General features: G+C 42.5%; 1 protein-coding gene across 1 annotated transcript in view; it reads right to left on the bottom strand.

The window, feature by feature from the left end:
• Positions 1-581: 581 nt before the first annotated feature.
• stag1a (stromal antigen 1a) overlaps positions 582-21973 on the bottom strand; it is a 40292-nt gene continuing 18900 nt past the window's right edge. The window contains exons 2-32 of the mRNA XM_037072121.1: positions 12761-12969; positions 12419-12539; positions 12096-12251; positions 11805-11901; positions 11624-11700; positions 10654-10858; positions 10372-10523; positions 10067-10140; positions 9740-9863; positions 9499-9597; positions 9316-9395; positions 9124-9231; positions 8847-8961; positions 8460-8577; positions 8164-8267; positions 7778-7870; positions 7206-7499; positions 7027-7097; positions 6658-6826; positions 5925-6017; positions 5451-5625; positions 5194-5333; positions 4451-4552; positions 4170-4318; positions 3596-3724; positions 3275-3477; positions 3021-3189; positions 2819-2935; positions 2564-2678; positions 2372-2452; positions 582-2262 (exon numbers count right to left, since the gene is read on the bottom strand). Of these exons, the coding sequence (XP_036928016.1) occupies positions 2239-2262; positions 2372-2452; positions 2564-2678; positions 2819-2935; positions 3021-3189; positions 3275-3477; positions 3596-3724; positions 4170-4318; positions 4451-4552; positions 5194-5333; positions 5451-5625; positions 5925-6017; positions 6658-6826; positions 7027-7097; positions 7206-7499; positions 7778-7870; positions 8164-8267; positions 8460-8577; positions 8847-8961; positions 9124-9231; positions 9316-9395; positions 9499-9597; positions 9740-9863; positions 10067-10140; positions 10372-10523; positions 10654-10858; positions 11624-11700; positions 11805-11901; positions 12096-12251; positions 12419-12539; positions 12761-12789 (3783 nt within the window). The 5' untranslated portion in view covers positions 12790-12969 and the 3' untranslated portion in view covers positions 582-2238. The remainder of the gene's footprint in view (positions 2263-2371; positions 2453-2563; positions 2679-2818; positions 2936-3020; positions 3190-3274; positions 3478-3595; positions 3725-4169; positions 4319-4450; positions 4553-5193; positions 5334-5450; positions 5626-5924; positions 6018-6657; positions 6827-7026; positions 7098-7205; positions 7500-7777; positions 7871-8163; positions 8268-8459; positions 8578-8846; positions 8962-9123; positions 9232-9315; positions 9396-9498; positions 9598-9739; positions 9864-10066; positions 10141-10371; positions 10524-10653; positions 10859-11623; positions 11701-11804; positions 11902-12095; positions 12252-12418; positions 12540-12760; positions 12970-21973) is intronic.

The following is a 21973-nucleotide window of genomic DNA, read 5'->3' as shown; positions in this document are numbered from 1 at the left end:
ACAAACCCTAGAAGTTTGTGAAGATATAGTTAAATAGAGGATAAAATTTGAGGAAGCCATGAAAAGTTCAGGCTCAGGATACTTGCAATACAATTTGGTTATCGTTATCAATTGTCCCTGAAACCACAGGTTTTTCATCACTGTAAGAAGTGTTCACTGTTAACATTTGACAAAGTATTTCTGAACTCAAGGTTTACGTTTTCTGTTCTGGTGCCTTTGACCTTTTTCATGGTCCTCACCAGCAGATGAAAGTTTGCTGGATTTATGTGGAATTTTCCATCATTTGAGAGTCTAAATAATCATTCAAGTCAACTTGGATGAGAAGAAGAGGAGCTCATAAAAATCATGGAAGGTTTTAAATCTTTATTGCCATGACGGCCGAGGAGGACCATGTGAAGGCATTGTAAACTCCAGCATGAGTGAGAAGTGAAGCCTCTCTGGAGACTTTTGTTTCTCAGGTCGTAAATGAGCCGTCCAGCTCTGCTCTACAATGAAATCCTTTGGCGAAGCCGAGCAAAAACACAGCTGTTTTGAACTTCACCGATTGTTATGAAACAAAGACACACACACACAAACACTGGTCCATAAATCGATTACAGATTTTATTTTATTAAAAAGAATTTAGGTTCACAGAAAAAAAACAAAAAACAAAAACAGGCTTTTAGAGCATTTTAAGGGCAACTGATGTCAACTGCACTGCAGAAAAGATCCAATTGTCTCTGATATTTACAGGACTGCCAAGCCAGCCGAGGGAAAAAGGTAAATGATTGATAAAACAAACGTTGGGCGAACGACGATATGGCTGGAAACATTCAAAACACATTCAAACAAATCTGTCAGACGTCAGAGATCCATCACTGCACTGGATATGAACAACAAATCTTCTCGTATCAGTTAAAACTGTAGGCAAGTGTTAAAAAACGTAACTTGATCTGACCTGTAAAAGGAACAAACCAAACAGATAATCTGCCATAATACTGAACCGTGAAACGATTACAATCAGACCATACAGCGCTGAAAAAGCTGCTATAACCCACAGCAACAATCTGAGCTTGGTAACCGTTAGATATGAGTTACAGGTGTAGGGGAAGGGGCTGGAATATACTTTAAGTATGTAGGCCACAATTTGGCAACAAACAAGATACATATTCAAGAAAAAAGCTGTACAAACATCGGACAAAAACAAAAACACACTCGATTTAAAACTTTAGTACTAAAGCTACAGAATTCAAAATATGTTTATTGTCTTTTTTTAAACGTTTTAACTTCAAAAAAGCCTTTTTTTTTTAATTCGAGGGTGTGTGTTGAACACGTCAGAGATCTGAGAGAGTGGAGTGCCCGTCTGGGGGGGGGGGGGGGTCTGTCTGAGGGGGGCGGGTGTGTGTGGCCTCAACACTCGCTTTGCTTGGACATCACGCACAAGACGGTTACATCACTTCCTCCTATAGCTGTTGACCTCAGTGTGCATGTGCGACTAACTCAACCACCATCAACACTTTTACACACATACATACACACACTCGCACGCACACACAAACACACGTCACACACCAGCACCACCACATACAAGGACTCAGATGGCGAACAGAGAGAGAGAGAGAGAGAGAGAGAGAGAGAGAGAGAGAGAGAGAGAAGGGAGGGGTCGGTGGGTGGTAATAAGAGCAAAGATATAGAACATTTAGTATTGAGAACCTCTCTATGTTGGGTTTAATCAGACGGACTGAAGTGCGACACCAAAAGAAGGGAAGAGGGGCGGGCTGTACAGAGTTTCACGCTGATCGGAAGCCGAACCAAACGACTGTACATCTGTGTTACAGGGGGACCGTAAAAACTGAGAGTGCTCCATCGGGCCGGCAGCCATCAGAGCTACCGCTAACAAGAGCTAAACCGACAGGCTGGAAAGAGGAAGAGGAGGAGGAGGAAGATTAGGAGCAAGACAAAGCTCTCGAATAATCCGGACGAGATTCCGAATCCTCCGGCCCGTCTGAACTGAAAGGACAGAGCCAGTCCGCGCTTCACACTTCCAGGTGAGATCCGGCCGATGCGGGATCCATCAGTAGATCCACTTGACAAACATCCTTCCATCATGTCTTATAGAAAGAGAAAAGTACTTCAACAATGTTTTTTTTCTTCTTCTTAAGAGTTTGATTGGCAGGTTATGTGGGTTAAGACGTCCCTCCCCATTGTGATTACTCCTGATGAGGACCCTGATCTCAGGATCGTTGCCTCTTTCCCAGATCAGAACATGGGCATGCTGAAACCCTGGAACGGTGGAGAGGAGATCGACTGTTAGACTGATCGGCCTGAACATTACAACCACTGAAGTGAATGACATTGATTATCTCTTGGCAACTGTCAAAGTTTTACTCACCGATTCGTCCTCGATCATCGCTGCAGAGTCGAAGAAGTCTGGTCTTAATTCTGCCCTTTCACGTCTGTTCCTCGATGGCGGCTGCGAAAGGCAGAAGCCAAATTGAAGCCATTAAACAATGATAAACTATGAAACAGGTCAATAATTCTTAATTCATCTTTATTTCTTCTGTTGAGTTTCAGTTTTACTCACCAGGTCGATCACCATAGTGTCTTCAAACTCCTCGTTCATGTCCTCCAGCTGACCCCGCGATGACATCATCACATCCTCGAAGATGGGCTCTGCGTCATCCTCCATCAGCCCGCGCCTGAAGGGGAAATTAAGGGCAAGACAAGACACACAATTAGAGAAGTAAGAGCAAATCTACCTGTTTATCAGCTGTAACTTCATTAGGAATAATTTAAGTCAGCAGTTTGTGCGGCTGCTTTTAAATCCTAACACACTTACACAGTCTGCCGGACGCCTTGATTGCTGCGTGACTTGATGTAGTTCATGCCCGTCCTGTCCTTCCTGTTCACCTCCTCCATCTTCTGCTGGCCGAGCCACGACATCTGCATCTGAGGACTAAAGGACAAACAGAGTCACCTTCCTCCACTCCGACTTGTCTGTTATGTTCCACTGTGTATTTTTTGTGATGCGCAACACTCACTTGTGCACGTAGTCGTTCTCTGATCCAGGTTCTGAGTCCGGGTCTGGCATGTGTTCTGCTGGTCTGTTCTCTCTGAGGACTGTTGAGGTGAGCTGAGGAGTCTGCAGCGCCCCTGGTGTCTGAAGAGTGTCATTACGCAACATCCACGAGCCCTCCACACTACTCTCCTCTGAGATGAACACAGAGAAACAGTTCAGTGAGAAGATTCATAAACCAGGTGACCCTGATCTGCCTGTGTCTGCCCGTCTCCTCACCCTCTATGCGCTTCTTGTGTATCGGCGGTCGTCCCTTCTTGCTGCGGACTGAGCCGGTCTTGCTGCTGGAGCCCGATGTGACGGACATGTGGTCCTCGTCTCCTCCCGTCAGCAGGCTGTTCCTGTAGGAGATCAGCGGCAGCCACACGTCCTCCCGGCGCTCCGACATCGACTCTGACATGAATTTCTCCAGGTACGTGTGGCTGAGGAGACACGCGGCATTTTAACATAATTTATGATGATAAATGATGATTTATTTTGAAATGGCAAGATCAAGAGTTTTGACTGAGAGTAGGAGAGAAGATGGACAGGAGTACTTACACTGTCTTTTTGTCTTGGCGGATTAGTTTGGAGGAGAATTCACTCAGAACCTCCAGGAAGGCCAAGTTGATGGGAGGAAACTCTGGTCCCCGAGGATTCTGGTACTTAAATGCAAACTCTATTCCATCCCTGAAGAGACAGAGAAAGAGACAGAAGGTTTTGTATCCAAGTTAGAAATCCAATATCTTCACAACACAAAATGTGAGTTAATTTGGAGGCTGTAGTGGTGTAGTAGTGTCTGAAATCCTGAAGAGTGGCTCTGGAAAAAGACTTCTTTCCTAATTTGATTTCAGTCTGAAATAAAAATCAGTTTGCCTTTTCTTGGACAGACTTAGTTGCATTTCACAATCATGTCAAAAAGTGTTATTATTAAAGTGTTTATATTGAGAATACATGAACGAAAATTGTTTCCTTGCGTGACTGAATATAAATACTGCAGCCAACATTCACATTTTTATCTCCAGATTGAAATCAGCATCATTAAAATGTAGCACTGTGGTCTGCAAACTTTTAAAACCCACATGGGTGTGTAACAGTTGTCAACTTCCTGATTACAGCTCCAGTCTGGTCTTACTTGTGCAGTGTGGCAACAGCCTCTCTGGTCTTGATCTGATCCAGGCCGAAGGTGAGGGCGAAGCGGCGGGCCAACTCCTTGATGCCGCTGACGTGAGAAGACGTCCGGTCCAGGTTGGGTCCCTGGTCCTGCAGCAGCTCGTTGAACAGCTGCAACAACACACATACACACACACACACTTGTTGACAAGGTGTTGGAGTGCACATAAATCAAAGCATGCAACGTTTTAGGGCAGGGAGCTGTGTATGCAGCCGGACATATGGTCTTCATCAGCATCTCACCTGCTGCAGACTGAGGATGAGGGTCTTGGCACAGAGAATCTTGTCCGTCTGTCTGGTTTTACTCAGGGTCTCCTTGATGATGTCACCATAATCATTATAATACTAAGGGCAGAAAAACCAAACAGTTAAAAACATGCAAGATGACACACAACTTATGTGAATAAAATCTGACGTCCTGACAACCTAGTTGACTTTTCTGTATTTTTCAAATATTCACTTAGTGTTTCCAGCTTATTTCCCTCTTCAGATGGTTCTTCCTCCTCTATTTGGTTGTCATTGTTTTTATTTACTGCTGCCAGTTCACTTCTGTGCCTCATCTCTGAAAACTAAATATGAATACAGAGATAAAACTACATCCCTAGAGCATCCTAAAGAGCCTCGTTTTCACATTTAAATACCACAAACTTGAGAATACTTTATCATGGCATTATTATAGGAAATCAAAGAAACTGCAAGAGAAAATCACTCTAAAATTTCTTCTGCAATCTACTCCCAAGAATAAAGATAAGCATTTTTGCTATTGATCAACCAATCCTCTCTTCGAATAGTGAAGAGACTTTTAATGGTGTCTCAGTACCATTTTTTTTTTTTTTTAAAATGACATAATCAGTTCTGTCATCATCTTATTTTGACCGGATGATTTGCTGGCTTCTGATTTTTAAAAAAAAAATTCTTTTCATACCGCCTGATTTTTTTTCTGTTGATGGTGTCAATATTAATGTCAAATATATGTGAACACCCACCTTCATGTAGTGTTTGAAGATGTCGGCAGCAGCGGGCATGTCCACGATGTCGTAGATTATGAGTTTGCAGAAAGCCGCGAGCAGATTTCTCCTTTTGTGGAGAGCCTCGATCTTGTTGGCCTCGTCTTCCTCGTCTCCCTCTGAAGGCAAAAGGAAATATCAAATAAACATGAGGGTTTTGTTTACTTTTTTAAAATTATCTTTGAGCTTACGTCATTTTTATCTAATTCCTAAAAAGGTGTTCCCCTCATCCTCACCCATGCTCTGACTCTCATCGTCCTGGTCGATGAAGACATGGTCCAGGACGAAGTTGAGCAGCTCGTTCTGCAGAGTGCTGTCAGGGTTGAAAACCAGCGGCTGGAGGCCCTCCCTGCCGCCGGAGACCAGCTGGTGACTGAAGATCATCAGCAGGTCGCAGAGAAGCATGAACGCCTGGACAAGAAGCACAAATGTGGAGGACGGAACAAAATACTGATTTCTTAAGATGACAAAAAATATTTCTACACTTCCCTCGTCCCACATTTTTGGACAATCACAGTCCTGAAGTGTTAATTTGATGCTATGATTTAAATTTCTAAAACATCCAGGACAAGAAGTTGTGTCATAAATCGACCTTTCCTAACACGTCGCACACTGTGGCACTGTTTCTGTCATCCACTCTCCAAACACATCTGTGACAGTAACGTTCACAGTTCAACACTGATCGGGTCATATCAGGTGTGTGTTCTTACCTGTTCTTTGACTGGTGTGTTGACGTTGGACAGGCACTGTTGGCAAACAGCCAGGAATGACTTCACCACTCTCCTGAGAGCCACCAGGTCATCCTGCACACACATACGCACTATTAGCCACACACAGAAATCAATATTTCTGTCAGGCTAAATGTCTCGCCTGTGCTAACTGCACCAATGAAGTAATCGAACTTTAATGATTAGAATTAATCATCAGCTATCTCAGCTGAGGCAGAATAATCAATACACTTTGTGTTGACACTGGTGGAGTCAGAGGCTCAGACTGCACAACTAATGATGATCAAGTTTACCATTTGATTATTTTTATCCCCTTCAGTTGCAATTTCCACTCATGTTGACAATCCTAGTGAACAGGGAAGAATTTAGTGAGATATAATAGTTGCACACAGGGGATCTTTAAGTTACTGTGGGTGAGAGCAGAATTATTGAACTTGAGCTAAAAACAGCATCCTTCAACTTGTGACGCTACGCTGTAAGAGATTTGCCAGCAGTCGATTAGACATTAAGCTGTCTTGAAGGTTTCAGCTTCCCTCCACCGCAGAATAACAGCTCTGGGATCTGACGCCTCGATGCTGATTTAAAGTGTTAAATGAGATAGATTGGGGGTAAAGCCTATGAATCGGGTCGGCTCTCTGCAGAAATACAGATAAACTCCTGTTTGGATTTGTGAGTGTGTACTGTAAAAGCCCAGTCAGTGAAGTGAATCCAGCACCTTGCTGGGAGCCCCCTCTGTGATCTTGACCAGCTGCCACAGGATGGAGTAGTGCGAACACTGCAGGGCCTGAACGGCTATCTGCTCCGGCATGGAGCCCTGCTCGATCCCCGCCTTCAGCAACCGGTAGCAGTTCCCGAATAAATCCCACCGCGTCAAGTCATGGGCACTGAGGCAAGGTAAAAGAGGAAAAAGTTAAGTCATCAAGTTTATGTAGTGGAAGTTTCATAGCAACATTTTAGCAACTATTTTTAGATATGGACTGAACGATTAATCAAGAAAACTGCCAGAATATTCATCAAAAATGTAAATATTTGTTAGCTGCAGCCCTAAACAGATGGAAAGTAAAATGTAATGAGAAAGTCTTACTTGTGGAAAGCTGTTAGTCTCTTGAGAGTAGATAAAACATTGTAGATATCGTCATCATCGGCCTCTTCAGCCTGCAGAATAACAAACATGTTATATGACTAGACTCATATTGCATCATAAAAGCACAAGATAAAAGGCTACAACTTAGACAAATTTTCCCTGACTTGTCCTCCTCATACCTCCTGCAGCAGCTCCTCCACAGAGTGTGTAAAGCGATCGGTCATCTCGTCAACGAGCTGCGAGCGGGCGATGTCCACGCGGTTCATGATGGTGTACTCCTCAGAGCAGAGGATGCTGTAGGTCTTGCTGCAGGCCTCGAGCACGTCCATCTCGATGTGCTTCTCCACCACCAGCCGGATCTGCTTCAGCAAGGCGTCCAGGTGCTTCTCCATACGCCCGGCGCTGTACACGTCCAGGTCAAAGAACTGAGGGATCTGCAGCAGGTTGGCCACTTTCTCCGAGTCTGCCTGGTACTGCGGAGGGCGGAGATGGAGAGGCAGGAATTAGAAGAAAATAGAAAGAGGCATCAATCAACAGTGAATACTTGTTTCTGTATCCCTATTTGATTACATTCAGTTGACATACTTGTCCGGAGTGGTGTCCATTCAATAACACTTCTCATGACTACATAAGTAACACTTTGATCAATTATATCGACAAACAGATCAGTCACTCCAGCCGAGTCATTACTCAGTGTCACTGGCCTGTCTGGTTCTGGCTCTGTTCGGGCTGGATTTCAGGATGGTCTTACCTTGGACAAAAGCATCGGCAGAGCCATGATGAAGTGCTCTGTCAGTTTGTTTTTGTCGTCTATCTGGGTCTTCCTCTCCTTCGCTGTCAGCACCTGGACACACAGACACAAAATTTTAAGTCAAATGTAGCCTTCGGTGTAAAAATAGGCATGACAGGCAGTAAAACGGCGGTTTTGTGTTTGATGGAATATTCTGTCCTCCTAATATGACTGGGAAAATTAATCACTGGGAGAAAACTTTTTCTTTTGCTACTTCTGTCCAGAGCATCTAATGACATCAGTCTCACCTTCAAATCAACTTGTGAACAATCCAAGTTGGCTGCTGAGAGACTGAGAGGCTGAGAATATCTGTGTCGTTACGCTGAGCGTTCGTATACTTGACCTACCCGTTTGCCCGTGCCTCTGCCCACAGGTGGGTGTGCCTCTGCTGCCTGTCGGATGGTGCACACCATCAGCTCTATCAGAGCACTCTCCTGTCTGTCTGACAGCACTGCAGGAACAGAGAGACAGACAGACAGGGTTAGAGCAAAGGAGAGAGAAAGACAGAGTCAGAATGTCAGCGAAAGTCAGACGCAGAGTTTCAATGGACATGATTTCATTGCATCACCTCTTTCAGCTGACAGGCTTACAGGTCGTATGTGTGTGTGTGTGTGTGTGTGTGTGTGTGTGTGTGTCTTCTTACCTTCCTCTCCCTGCACAGGCTCTTCCAACAGAAGTTCAGCCATACACTCCCAGTCTTTCAGCAGCTCCTGAGAGCTTTCCCACAGGGAGTCCACCAGGTAGGCTGCATGCTCATGGAGCTAGACACACAGAAAGACACTCTGAGCATGATAAAGTTTTACAAGCATTGTGTGAAAAGTTACAGCAGAAATCTCTGAAAACATCTTTACATAAACTACAAAGATGATTTCTCTTTCTCTTTAGCAGAGTAAAATCGACTAACTCCTTATGTTACCTTATTTACTTCACTGTTGCAAAAAATCAATGAATTATGTGTGTCAGCTTAGAAATAAAATAAATTATACAACATGGTAATAACAGGGACAGACTGTGTGTGTCTCAGCGTTACCTCACTCTCCAGAAAGAAGAGCACGAGCATGCGGATGAGATTTCCGTTGGGACTGCTCCTCCCTCTGCGCTTGGCCAGCGCTTCTTCTGCCTGCGGGTCATGACGACTGAACAGCCTGACAGACGAAGAGAGGGGGAACGAGAGGGAGAGAGAAGGAAACAAAGGAAGAAACAGACAGGATAAAGTAGGATTTACAATCCAAATAAGATCCAACTAAACAACAAGATGTCATTATTTCAAGTCAAAATTATCTTCAGATAAATCAGGATGGACTTACTTCCTGTGCAGAAACTCTCCAGCAGCAACTGCCACCGGTCGGTGAGCAGAGTAAACCAGGTGGTACACGTTCTCACAGTCCTCATTAGACAAGGCGTCCTCACTGCCCCTGCAGCAGATAAACAAAATGAGCCACACAATAGGAGTAAGAGTTACACAATACTAAATGTATTAAATACATAAAGTTACTCACTGCAGGATGAGTGTGACCAGCCTGATGGCCTCCACAGCCACATCGTACTCTTTATCCAGTGTCATTGATACAATGCGGTCCTGTCAAACCCAACAGGAAAAGAACTGGGATTAATAAGCAGAAGTGCAACAGAAATCAGAAAAAGTTAAAAGCAGTAAATGTTTGCATTCTTGCAGCCGTTACCTTGAAGCGGTTGGTGAAAAGCTCCAACTTCGGGAACAGTTCTCTGTTTGTGTACAGGTTCTGCAGGGCTTTCAGGCACTTCAGACGTACTTCTCCTTGCTGAAAAAGACGGAGTTAGTAAGTCAGTCCTGCTGTCAGAATATACCGAAATGTTAAAAAAAAAAAACATCAACCAAGCCTTGAAGAAATACGATAACAAAGCCAACTAAACAATTGGACGGTGGTGTGCCTGTGTTCTCACCCTATCGTGTAGTGTCCAACCAACATATTTCAGGTAACTGTCATTAAGAAAAGCATCGCTGTACATCTTCATCCACACTCCGATCTCCTCGATGCAGATGGCTCGGATTTCAGCGATTGCATCCCTAAGGGGAAAAAAAGACATTGTTATTGTCATTGTGACCAACAAGGATCAACAAAATTTGAAAAAAAAAAACAACCTGATCATGTCTGAGTGTTAACTAATAACACTATCAATGTTTGTCATCACCATTATCATTAGGACTGACAGAGGTCTGTAAAGCATCATTACAACTATCACTATCAGCAGCGGCCAGCCCAACGTTACCTGTAGCGATGCACAAAGATTCCCTTGAAGATGGAGTTCATCATGTTCTCTATTTCATCTTGGTTTTCTTGAAGCTGTGTGAAAAAGTGAAAAATGCAAGTTACAGGCAAGTAACATTTCAGATCTATAGCACAACAAGCTAAACAGTGGTAACAGCTGTTATGATCGACAATTTTGATTTAAAATGTTTGTACAAGTCGTTGCGCATTAATTTCAGCTCTATGCATGAAAGTTCTGAGTATAAAGCCGTTCAGTTCGACACTACACAAGCTAATGCCTTCCATGAAGTATCAAACGTGAACGACCTCCTTCCTCTTCTGTAGCAGCAGCTCCAGCTTCTCGTTAGCTCGTTTGCCGGCTATCTTGTTCCTCTCAGCCTCGTACTGTCTCTGGGTGTTGTCCTGGTGGATGCTCAGGTTCAGCGCCACATTCACCAGCGCCGTCATCAGCTTCATCGCTGTGCAGGAACACAAATACACATGAGTAGAAGTGGCAATATGTGCAGAAGCATGGAGATAACAGCTATTTATTCATTGCCATTTCCAGCCTCTTAGCAAGTGCAGTGGTCATGAAGGTGGCGTCATTACCTGCTAATGTGGACGTGTGTCTGAAGGCTCGCACTTGGGAGTCGGACAGCCCGGTGAGGAGTGAGATCACCGTGTCCATCATGTACTCGTCGTAGATGATGCTGTACTGACACTGGCGGATCAAAACACTGATGAACTCGCAGAAGTTGTAGCGAAACTTTTTCCACATGGGCCCTGGCATGGTGAGAGGATAATCCCCGCTGTCCTGTTGACGAATAAACATAGAAAAGCTTTAATATCGTTCATCACAATGATCAAACCTGATTGGCTTTTGATGAAGAGAATTCCTTCAGCCACTGAACGTAATGAACCGTTCCATCATTCATTTCAATGTCAGAGTAAAACAAATATCCTCGCTCTTGTACGCTGACAGCAGGAAAACTCTATGACCTTTTATTCATTCTGGCCGCTTGTTTTAACTTTCTTTCTTGTTATAGATGAACAAGAGCAAAACCACTTTTATCTGTTTCACCACTATTTGTTTGTTCCTCTCAGTTCTCTCCAAAAATGTGTCATGTGGTGAGAAGCAAATAAAAACTGAATTGATGTGAGATTCCAGAGTGACTTTCATCTTTTATTGTGAGATATAAATCACTGCACCCACATACAAATATGTTTTTATCTAGCATTTTCTTTTTGGAATTTAAAAATCTTATGAACTTAAATATAAAAAGAAACAGGTTTGAGCTCGCGATAGACATGAAAGTGTCAAATCTGTTGGCACAGCCTTTTGGAGGATCTGAGGGGAGATGGAAATATTCATACCAGAAAAAAGTATTCTTACAATCTATTGATTCAGTTGGACTTTTATAACTGGGAATTTTGCATTCTTGCAGCAGCAAAGGGGATAACAAAATAGACCAAATAAGTAATAAACAAAAGTACAAAAGCAAGATATGATAAAGAGGAAAATGAGACCCTTGTACCTTTCCTTCAGGGAACAGAAGTCATCATCATAACATTTCATTACCTCATCAAACTCCTCAGTCATCTTGCGGATGATCTCTGCGTTCTGCATGTTCCTGAACATTTCAATCCTCACGGTGCCTGATTACACAAGAATAGCAGCTCGATTTACTCCAGATGTTTGACTTTAGTTCACACTAGAACTAATTTCATGAAGCTGCAGCAGTTAAATTTAAGACTCTTACCTTTGCACCCGGAGCACTGGATGAAAAAATTGATGAGGTCCAGTAGCGCCAAATCTCTGTCTTGTTTATACGATTCAATCCACTCGTCCACCACAGACTGCACACACACACACACACACACACACACACACACATTTCACAAAGTGTAATCTGATTTCAAACTACAGGAGCACACGTGGAACTTTAAAATAAAACATCTTTTGAGATATAAGCACAAACAATTTTCAAATTCAGTTTTAACTTAACTGAACAAGTTCACCTCTTAAAAAATTAAGAGCATCATTCACCTACCTGCATGGCACTCTTGCCCAGTTTGACCACCTCAAACAGAGTGACAGGGTCTCCCCCATCTCCATTATGTTGAGCCACTCCGTTCGCCTTCCCTCGCCCTCTTGCTATGCCCACAGCCTTGTCCATTGGTGACTTCCGAGGCTTCTTATTGGATGTCTGCGGGGACAGATATGTCAATCAAACAGGATGGAAACAAATCACCCAAACACTCATATTCAGACAGAACTTCAGGTGCACACAGACTCAGACTTATGCATCCACTCAATGATGAAAAGCAGGGAAGTCTCAAAGTCTGACACACGTCTACAGACGTGGGCACCTACCGGGGCTTGTTTTCCAGGCCTCCCTCTCTTCTTCTTGCCTTTCACCTCTGGATCTTCCATCTCACTCATGCTCATACTTAAGCCCACTGCATCTGTTGCCCCAGACTCATTGGATGAGTCCCTAAGAGAACAAAACAGACATATAACTCACATGCACTTGAAAGCTTTAATTCATCCATAGAAGAGATGAAATGTTTAGCTCCAAAATGAAAGATAACAGTCAAACTACAGGGGTGAAAAGCAAATCAAATGACTTGTTTTAGTCAAGAATAAACACATATTTCTTACAGTGCTGTAAATGCATGCAATCTTCTTTTCATGTTAAGTGTGTGTTTCACTCACTGTAGGACAGGCAGCTCCGATGTGATCATTCTGGTTTATGGGGGTGGCGGTGGGATGTGTAACTCTGCCTTATGTGCGTCTGCAAGACTGAGTGTGTTTGGAGGTGCTAGACTGTGGCTCAGCTGGGGGGGGAGTTCAGGAGAGGGCAGGGAGGAGAGGCTCCAGGACGGACTGCACTCAACTTGGTGGCACTTAACTCTCTTCAGCTCCTGCAAATATAAAAAAAAAAACAACACAGGGAAAGAAAGGAATTGTTATTAAAAAAACATGCATTTCAAAATAAATCCAACAGTAATAACAACCAATGATGCAGGTGTTCTGTTACAAGGACGTCTGTGCAAGAGTTTGGCATGAGCACAGACACAAAACACCTGATTTAGGTGTTAAAGGGGTCTCATTTTAAATGAGGTGAAATAGCGATGGCCACAAATCGCTGATGATTTATTTAGATACAGCTATGACAAGTGTCTGCTTTAACTGGCTTATAACATTACTTAACCCCTAACAGTTTATATGATGTGTGAGGACCCAGTTTCCAAACTGTCGCAACAGCGAAAATGTCACTGAAAGCAGACAGAGACAGTTCAATCCTTTACTCTGGTCAATCAGCCTGTGCAGGTGGAAACGGGGAAAGGAAGACACCAACTGGCCACTTTGAGAACTACAACAGCAAAATATTGTGGGGTGTATAGTGAGGATTTGTACACAGGAGTGTTTTTGGTATAAAATAATTTCAGAAACATCCTGTAAAGTGTCAAAAACCGATCATGGTACCTCAACCCAGTAAGCTTCCTTTATTAAATATATTTAATTAAGACTGAGATTATCTTAGTCTTAAGTGCGACGTTACACAATTTTAAACTTTGTGAGAGTAGAATCAAAGCTTTGCCCTCTGGTTCAAAAGTGATATTTAGTGTTATTTTAGACATATTCAATAGATTCAATATGATTTTTTCTTTTTAGAAAAGATCTGTCCTAAATTGTGAAATTTCCACATGTGCCACAAATGATGCAGCCTCAATAAAACAATCCCAAAATGCCTTGCAGTCACAGCTAAATGTGTGGCTAAATTCTCACTCAGAGGACTGACAGCTAAATTATTAATGAAATTAGTTATTAACCTGTTCTTATGCTAATGAGGGCAAAGAGCAGAGGAGGAGCACTGCCGCTCTTCGCCACAAGAGGCAGTACGATCCACAAAGTCCTCTGCCCAAAGTCCATCTCCAAACTGCTTCATTGTGTCTTAACTGGGACGAGTGGACTCAGAAAAATCACCAAAACACTCATTTAACTCGCAGCTCGGCTCCGGTCCAGTTCTGTCCACCTACGGGCAGTTTTAAGGGTGCATTTTCCCCAGAGTGTGTGTGAGTGTATACATGTGTGTTTGAAAGTAGGTCTGGGCAACAGTAGGGGGCAGGCTAAGAGAGTATGTATTTAAATACAGTCTTCCACACAGTGTTTGTACTGAGGAATAGCATGGGCAGGAGAGCCCCCTGTTTCATCACACCAAACTACACACACACACACACACACACACACACACACACACACACACACACACACACAGTTCTTACACAGTCATCTGAGCAAACAGCAACACTGTGAGAAAGGAGGCCAAGGTGAAGGCAGGATTTCAATCATTGCCACCTGAGAGTCTATTTTTAAAGTCACAGATTGTGTTTGGCGTCTGGCTGGTTGTAGTAATATAAAATGAAATCAGAAGCTTTTCAGACTTCCACAGGTCACAGGCTGGTATTTGACCTGCTTGCATGCACACAAGCTCCTCATCGATTTCGGTGCTTGATATTCTCACCGCGGATATTAAACCTACAGAAATCAGAGAGAAGCCCATTTCTGCTGACAAGGCCGGTGAGGGAAATAATCCTGTCCGTCTGTTGCACGGCATGTTAAAACTCCGCTGGACGAGTCAGAAATGTTAACTTGCACAAACTGCCACAATAAAGATGACAAATCCAGCTGCGCTTTTTTCGTTAAATCGTTATGTGATGCCTGAAGCTGCACAGGCAAGCGTCGTCAGTGTCAGCAGCATTAGAAGAATATTTCATAGAATGGGATAAAATGTGCAAAGGACTGACAGCTCAGAAGCATGTTGTAAGTTATGTGCAAATAAATCACTTTAAATAAGATGCTGGCAGGCGATCCGGGGGATAGAGCAAAGAAACAGACAGTGCAAACTAGAATGAAAGGAATATGAATTCCTTCAATTTTGAAGTAGGTGAACTGAGGGTGGCATGCGATGTGGATTATTTTAGACTTTCAGATAATATTTGTTTAAGTGACAGTCAGGCTAAGGAAAGACAAAGCACTTTGTAACGTTTTTTCTTGCAAGTGCTGTGATCTGAATGAAGAAAACATCGATCCGCACAATTACTCCTGTCCACAATCATTTACATAATATATTAGAATATATTATGTTCCCTCATCTTGGCTATGCGGTATTCTACAAATAGTCTACCCATTACGGACATGGAGGTCTGATATAGTGTAAAGATATAAACAAACACAAAGGGATAGGAGCACCTACAAAACATAGATGCCCTCTGTCAAATACAAACTTAAATATTAAACTCCAACTGAGAATCTGGCTGTAATTGACAAGACAATGACCGGAGATGACTTGCGTTAATGAATCATCACATCATTTAATCCTGTCTAATCAGCTTGAGTGATTTTAATTTGTGAATGAATCCCATTTCAAGGCTCCAGACATCATTAGAGAGCCGACTGTAACCGAAAACAATCAGGATGTCGATACAAGGCACTAAAACACACAGTGAAAAACGAGAGACTGAGACGTGAGACTGGCTATCAGCTCTGCTTTATAACTAATTAATAATTGATTAATGTCATCAAAAAATGGAACAGGATTGAAGCCGCAGTTGTGTGGCATCAGAGTACCAAACAGCGGAGGCAGCGAGATCGCCCTTATTATGTCATTTCACTACTGCCCCACCTGCTAACTCCCCCCTCCACCTCCACCCTCCTCCTTATCCACTTTACAGACTGTTATATCTCAGCCACCTGCTCTTATTTGAACCCCAACAAGCCTCTGAGTCCCTCTCATCATCCGATTATCTTTCTCCGAAGAGAAAGGGAAAGCCAACTTCCTTGTGTTCATGTTTTCACTGAATTTGAGGGACAGGAAAAGGGTGTGTGTGTGTGTGTGTTTGTGTCTGTGTCTGTGTGAGAGAGAGAGAAAGTCTGTCTGACCCATTATCGACTAACAACTAAATAATCCTTGTTGCACGTTGGCTTTTCTCGTTTTTCCCGACACACTGGCACTCTCCCTGGCTTCCTCACACCCGCACACAAACACACACACACTCTGACACAAAGATTGTAGCAGCTTTAACAGGAGGCTATGAATAATTTGCAGTGAGTCTCCTGAACTGTTCCTCAATTTTAGACAGGATAGAGGCAGCCAATTGCATTTTACTTTGCACCTCTCTCTCCCCTTTTTTCTCAGCTCAATACCATTTGTTCTAAATGGCACAAATAGAAACAAACTCACCAAATAAATAACAGCAATTACTGTCAAAGCAGAATAATGAATTATGCATGCAAGGCCACTTCCCTGTTGACTTAGTTTAATACATTTCCAGCTGCGCTGCTATCGTCTCTGCCCTAAACAGAGCAGTGCTGTCCATGTTAACTGATAAAAACTTTGGAGAAAGCTTTTTGCACGTCATTTTTTGTCTGACTAGCAGGCCAAAGCTAAAAAGATATTACAATTACTATAACAAAAGACTCAGGACCCTAAACACCAAGCAGCTAATGTCCGGCCAATAGTGAGAGTCTGAAAACCTCATTTATAGCGATATGCCGGGAGGCATCGCCCCTTGATGATGGCTTTTCAGCCAACTGAGCTTGCTCAATCAGCGGCAGAGCCCATCACTGAGCAAAAACACTCTGACTGGGTGTTCAATTAGGCCAGGGGTGCTCACAGTAGGGCAAACAGAGTTTGGCTCGCCAGATGTTTGTAGCAACAAAATAGAAAAAGTAAGGAATTCAGAATCTGAGCAAGGCAGTCAGTCAATTGAATTGATTTTGGCCTCCAATGAATGTCCGGTGAAAAACACTCACAGTTTCTCCTTTTAAAAATACAGACTACTTCCACCTCGTAGTAGAGAGTTTCACAGAGTTGCAGAATGTACGAGCTGGTTGTAGTCTTTGTGGTGCATAAAGAGGTTAAAACTTCACTAATTAGGGTCATCCTGAAGGCTACAAGCAGAAATATGTTGGTGTAACATTAAAGTTGTTGTAGATACTACAAGTGTTGCTGGAGTTTCCACTGCTTTGGACTTTTCACCTTCTCCATATGCACTGGAAGTGGGTGAAGTTGTACCAGAAACCTCTACTCTGCTCCTACAGACAGTTGTGTTCATATGAAACTTTTTGACTCAGACTCAACTCAAACGTCGGCCCCTGTGCTCCTAGTTCTTTAATGTCGGTTTTGTGCCGTGGCTCGCAAGAAACCCAGTAAGAACCAGTGACATTTTGGCATTCTTGCTTTTGAAAGTGGAGAACTTATTTCAGGTCTACGTAGCTTGAATCTTAAGTAGTTACCTCTCGTTTTCTTTGTTCACTGTTGATCCATTAGTTACAGATAGTTTAAAATACTGAAAGGGAGAATAGGTCAATAAAAAGACAGCAGTTTAAAAGGAAAGTTGCAGGTAAGATGCTAAAAATTCTAAATGGTAATTGGGAAAGCCCCATCTGTCATATTGAAACCATTCATGCTTCTCAATGTGGAGCACAGTATAGATAAGCACAATGCTCAGTAGAGGAGTGTAATTCTGGCAGTAGGAGGGCAGAGGGTTAATAAAATGAATTACAGCCCCAGTGAGAATAATAAAACTTCATGTAGCCTCTTCAAACGCACGGACCGGGCCAACAGAAATGCTGCCAGGTTTATAGGGAACATTAGGAGCTAACAGTGCAAACAAAATGGAAAATTGACTTCTTCTTGTTCTGAAGAAATAATAATGTGTGCGGGTTGCTTTGTTTTGACACCAAGGTGTTAATAAGCGTCTTAAAGTCTCTAAAACGCCGTCTGAAAGCTGAACAATTTTTGAACACAAACGGAAAACAAGTACATTTCAGTGGGACATTAGAAGAACAGTAAAAACTTTTATACTGCTGTGAGAACTGGACGAACTACACATGCAAGAACAGGTAAGCTTTAGTCTGATTTCACACACAAAACTTTCTCCATTTTATAACCGGTAAGAAATTCAGGAAGTGGCAAGATGTTCTTCAGGTAACAGTAGACACTCATGTTTAAACAAACACACCATGGGTCAGGTGGTGCAATTACAAGCGCCACTTCAGAAGAACTAGAAACAAACCCACATGTTAACTATCTCTGGTCTGCAGAGATTTGTGTGTGTGTCTACTTAAGAGTGTAAGAGTGTAAGACGGAGAGACAACGAGCGAGCATCTGAGAACCACTTAACATGCATGACATGTTCTCTAGGAGGCAGGCCGGCGTTGCTATAGCAACTGGTGTGGGTCATAAGCCCGGCGGTGACGGCATATTTGATTGGCTGAGTGGAGGCAGGAGGGACCCATAGTAAGAGAGGAGGGGGCAGAACAGAACGGGACCAGTTACAGATCCAATCAGTGAAACCTGACTTACAGACTCTTCCAGGACTCCTACAGTGCTGAGGAAAGTTATTGTCCGATTTGTTCCTCTCTCACCGAGACGATTCTGTCGGTGTCCACACACATCTGTCACACAGCTTGATTAAATCAGCCTGCTGCTTCAGTTCTTTATAGTCGCTGTTCAATCCCATTCGTGATATTGCTAAAATTTTGCAAGAGGTATGAGTGAACAGCGGGCTTATGAAAAAAGTTGCAGACACATTGTGCAAAACCTGGCCCAACTTTAACTTGAACGACTCCTTAATGAAACCGGGCTTCCTGGATTTCTGGACTTCATTGTCTCACCGGTACCTAAAACAATACACCCCTTACAGCGCAGCTCCAGTGCATTTTTTAGACACACAGGCCTGTTACATAGCCACATTCGGACAGACATCACCGCAATGTAAAGAGAGAAAGAAAAGAAAAAGAAACTCAGCTGCTTCATTTATTTTCATCAGGGCCAAAAAACAGAAATCACATGATGGCCAAGTTTAAAAAGTTTGAACCGAGCCTACCTTCGATGCAACACAATGTAGACTATTTCAATCAGAGCCCAGCTGTTATACCAGTAAGCACATATTATCTCCTATGACAGATATTGGTAGCAGCATCTGTGATGTCAAATAGGTGTTGATATGAAAACTTTTTTGTCACATACTGTGATGCAGAAAAGGATTCCTGGGGTAAATTAAAACATCTCCATTGAGATTTACAGTTTCAGATCTTATGTGTATACTACAATACACATAAACAAGGTGTAAACAGCAGATATAAGACAGAGATGATAACAGAATAAAGTAAAAATACAACCTTTGTTATGTCATCTGATGAGCCTAAAACTACTAGATGCATTACTGAGACAATTCCTGACACCCCCCCCCCCCCTTTTTTTTCAAATGTAGTACTGTTTTCTCATTTCTCTCTACACTCCAGCACCATTTCTAGTGTAAAGTTTCTCCTCACCACTAGTGCCACAATTATAGAGAAGTTGAGCAACAATAGTAATAGCTCGATAAACTTCTGTTTCTAGCAGGCAAAACAATCTTCAGAGGCAAACCTGTTATCACTGAGCAAACGTTAGAGAGTCAACACAATGAATACACGACACGACACGACACACCTGGTTATGCGGTGGTGCTTTGACAATGAATGGATGAAATCCTTCTCAAGGTAATAAATCATTTCCAGTGCCAGAGGCTTGTATGGTCGAAACAGCCAAAACACCTTGACAGAAAAGGCATAAATCCAGTTTTACAAAATACCTCTCTTTGTGGTTAAGTCTTTCATGGTCACTTCATGCCCTTCAACTGTGAAAATAGCCTTGAATTATTTGTCTTTTTCATTTCTTACATTTAAAATTCCGCTCCCGTTTCAGCAAAACAACCACAATTGCCTGAAAGAAATACACAGTATGTCCACCAATTAGCAAAATAACAAGTTCACAACACGTCTCGACAGCTCTGTGCTGAAGCAACAGCTAAACCATTACGGCAACATGAGGAGAAAATAGCCCACAGCTTATCATGAGGTGTTATTTCACCGGTCCCCGATGGGAAACCTCTCTCCCCCCGTCTACAGGGAGATCAGAGAGTGCAGGGTCAATCACACTACAGTGCCACTGCAGCTCGTAATGATTGAGCACTTGTAATGGTGACACTTCAGCAAGGTGGATGCCAGGGAGCCGCGGGGGGCTCAACATTTTCACTGCAGGTGGACAACTGATTGTAGCTCTTTAAAATCATTCCCTTTTAATTCTTTTAACGATTTAAAAGCAGCATGACAAGGACTTAACAGGTGATTACAATAAGGTGATGACTGTAGAGTGAGCTCGTCTTGCAAATCACACACGCACACACACACACACACACACAGTCCTGCTGTCATGGTCCCTGCAGGCCGATTCTTTTGACAACTATAACCTGCACTGTGTCGGCTATAATTGGCCGTTATCTCTCGAGACAGACTGTAGTGAGCCCCTGTATCCAATACTGTGGGCTATGACTGTGAAGCCTTTGGAATAGCCTAAAAAATAAAAAAATAAAAAAATAAATAAATAACCCTCGAGACTGGATTCACCACTAGAAACATCAGGAGGGAAGAAGCACAAGACTTTAAAAAACAGAAGGTTGTCCAGATACTGAACGCATCCTTGTCTATGTGTTGTCATCAATAAAGCTATTGTGACTATTTCTGTCTCTACAGTCAATATTTCAGGATGTGAAAATCCTGCATTGGTGAGTAAAGCTGAGTATTATCACTTCCCACGAGGGCCACCTATGAGAGGAATGTGTACATTTATAATGGGAAAGAACAAAGTAAGAAGAAAGAGAGCCTTTTTTGGAAGAATAATCCAGAAACCATGTCATCTTTATGTACTTAAAAAAAAACACCTCAAGACAACCTGACAGAGAAAAATGTATTCTAATAAAAGTTATATTAATTTGATTCATTGTGCTGGTGCATAAGCTGGCTTCGGTGTGTTTTGTCAAACAGTTACCAGCTGTTTGCAAGTCAGTGTCTTTTTTGTCATGTTAATCAAGCTACAGCGAATACTTAGCGCCCCCCCCTTTTCTTTTTACAGTGTCTGTGTGGCCTCAGGTAGGCATCAGGCATAATGCAAAACATCAAAGTGTGCTGCCAGTGAAAGCACAAAGAGATTCAAACTCCGCAAGAGGACAGAGTGTCAACAGGATGCCCCACGAGTTCATTAAAAATGCATTCAATCACACAAAACAAAAAGACACGCAGGACATTTCAGAAGATTGAACTAACATCCAATTCTACTAAAGAAAACCACAATTGTCATTTGTTAATCAGGATTATTCAAATCATTATATTTGTCCCAAAGGGGTGGTAGCACAGGCTTGTAGAGTAGTGCAGGAAGGGTAAAAAATATAAATAGAAAACACACATAACTTACAAGAATAGGAAGGAAGTCATAACTATGCTCACAAGCCATTTTTTCTGTCCGGATCACTTCTCGGTTAAAGCTGGTGAGAGACTGATTTTGTACTCTCAAATTTCAGGATTTCTCCAGGAATGGCCTCAATAACTCTACTACTACTACTACTACTACTACTACTACTACTACTACTACTACTACTACTACTACTACTACTACTATTTCCTCAATCTGGGTTATCATTAAAGAAACCTTAAAAAGAAGGAAGTCATTAAATCACTGAATCTCATTTTGGTCATCCTTCCTTACAAGAGGTGCTGACACTCCTAAACCCCAGACATACAGAAGTAGTTTAAGAGTTTACCACTTGAGCAATGGAGAAGAAAACCCACTAAACATTTCCTTACAGCTTTTACAGCCTTGTCCTTACCACCACAATATCATGCATCATTACTTCCACTCCTCAACATATCTGCAAAATAATACGACTCCTCTAAGCCTCTTCAAGTATTCTCGCTGTCCTTGAAGCAAACAAAAGCTGTGCAAGATAAAAAAAAAGCCACTTAAGAGGAAGACTATCCACTACATTACTTAATGAACCGCTGAGGGGGTAAAGTAAATTCAAGCTGAAGAAACTGGGAAGT

The sequence above is a fragment of the Acanthopagrus latus genome, chromosome 16 (assembly GCF_904848185.1).
Source record: "Acanthopagrus latus isolate v.2019 chromosome 16, fAcaLat1.1, whole genome shotgun sequence".
In the NCBI taxonomy this organism is placed as follows: Eukaryota; Metazoa; Chordata; class Actinopteri; order Spariformes; family Sparidae; genus Acanthopagrus; species Acanthopagrus latus.
The sequence above is the reverse complement of the archived record's forward strand: the minus strand, read 5'-3'. Positions and strand labels throughout refer to the sequence as shown.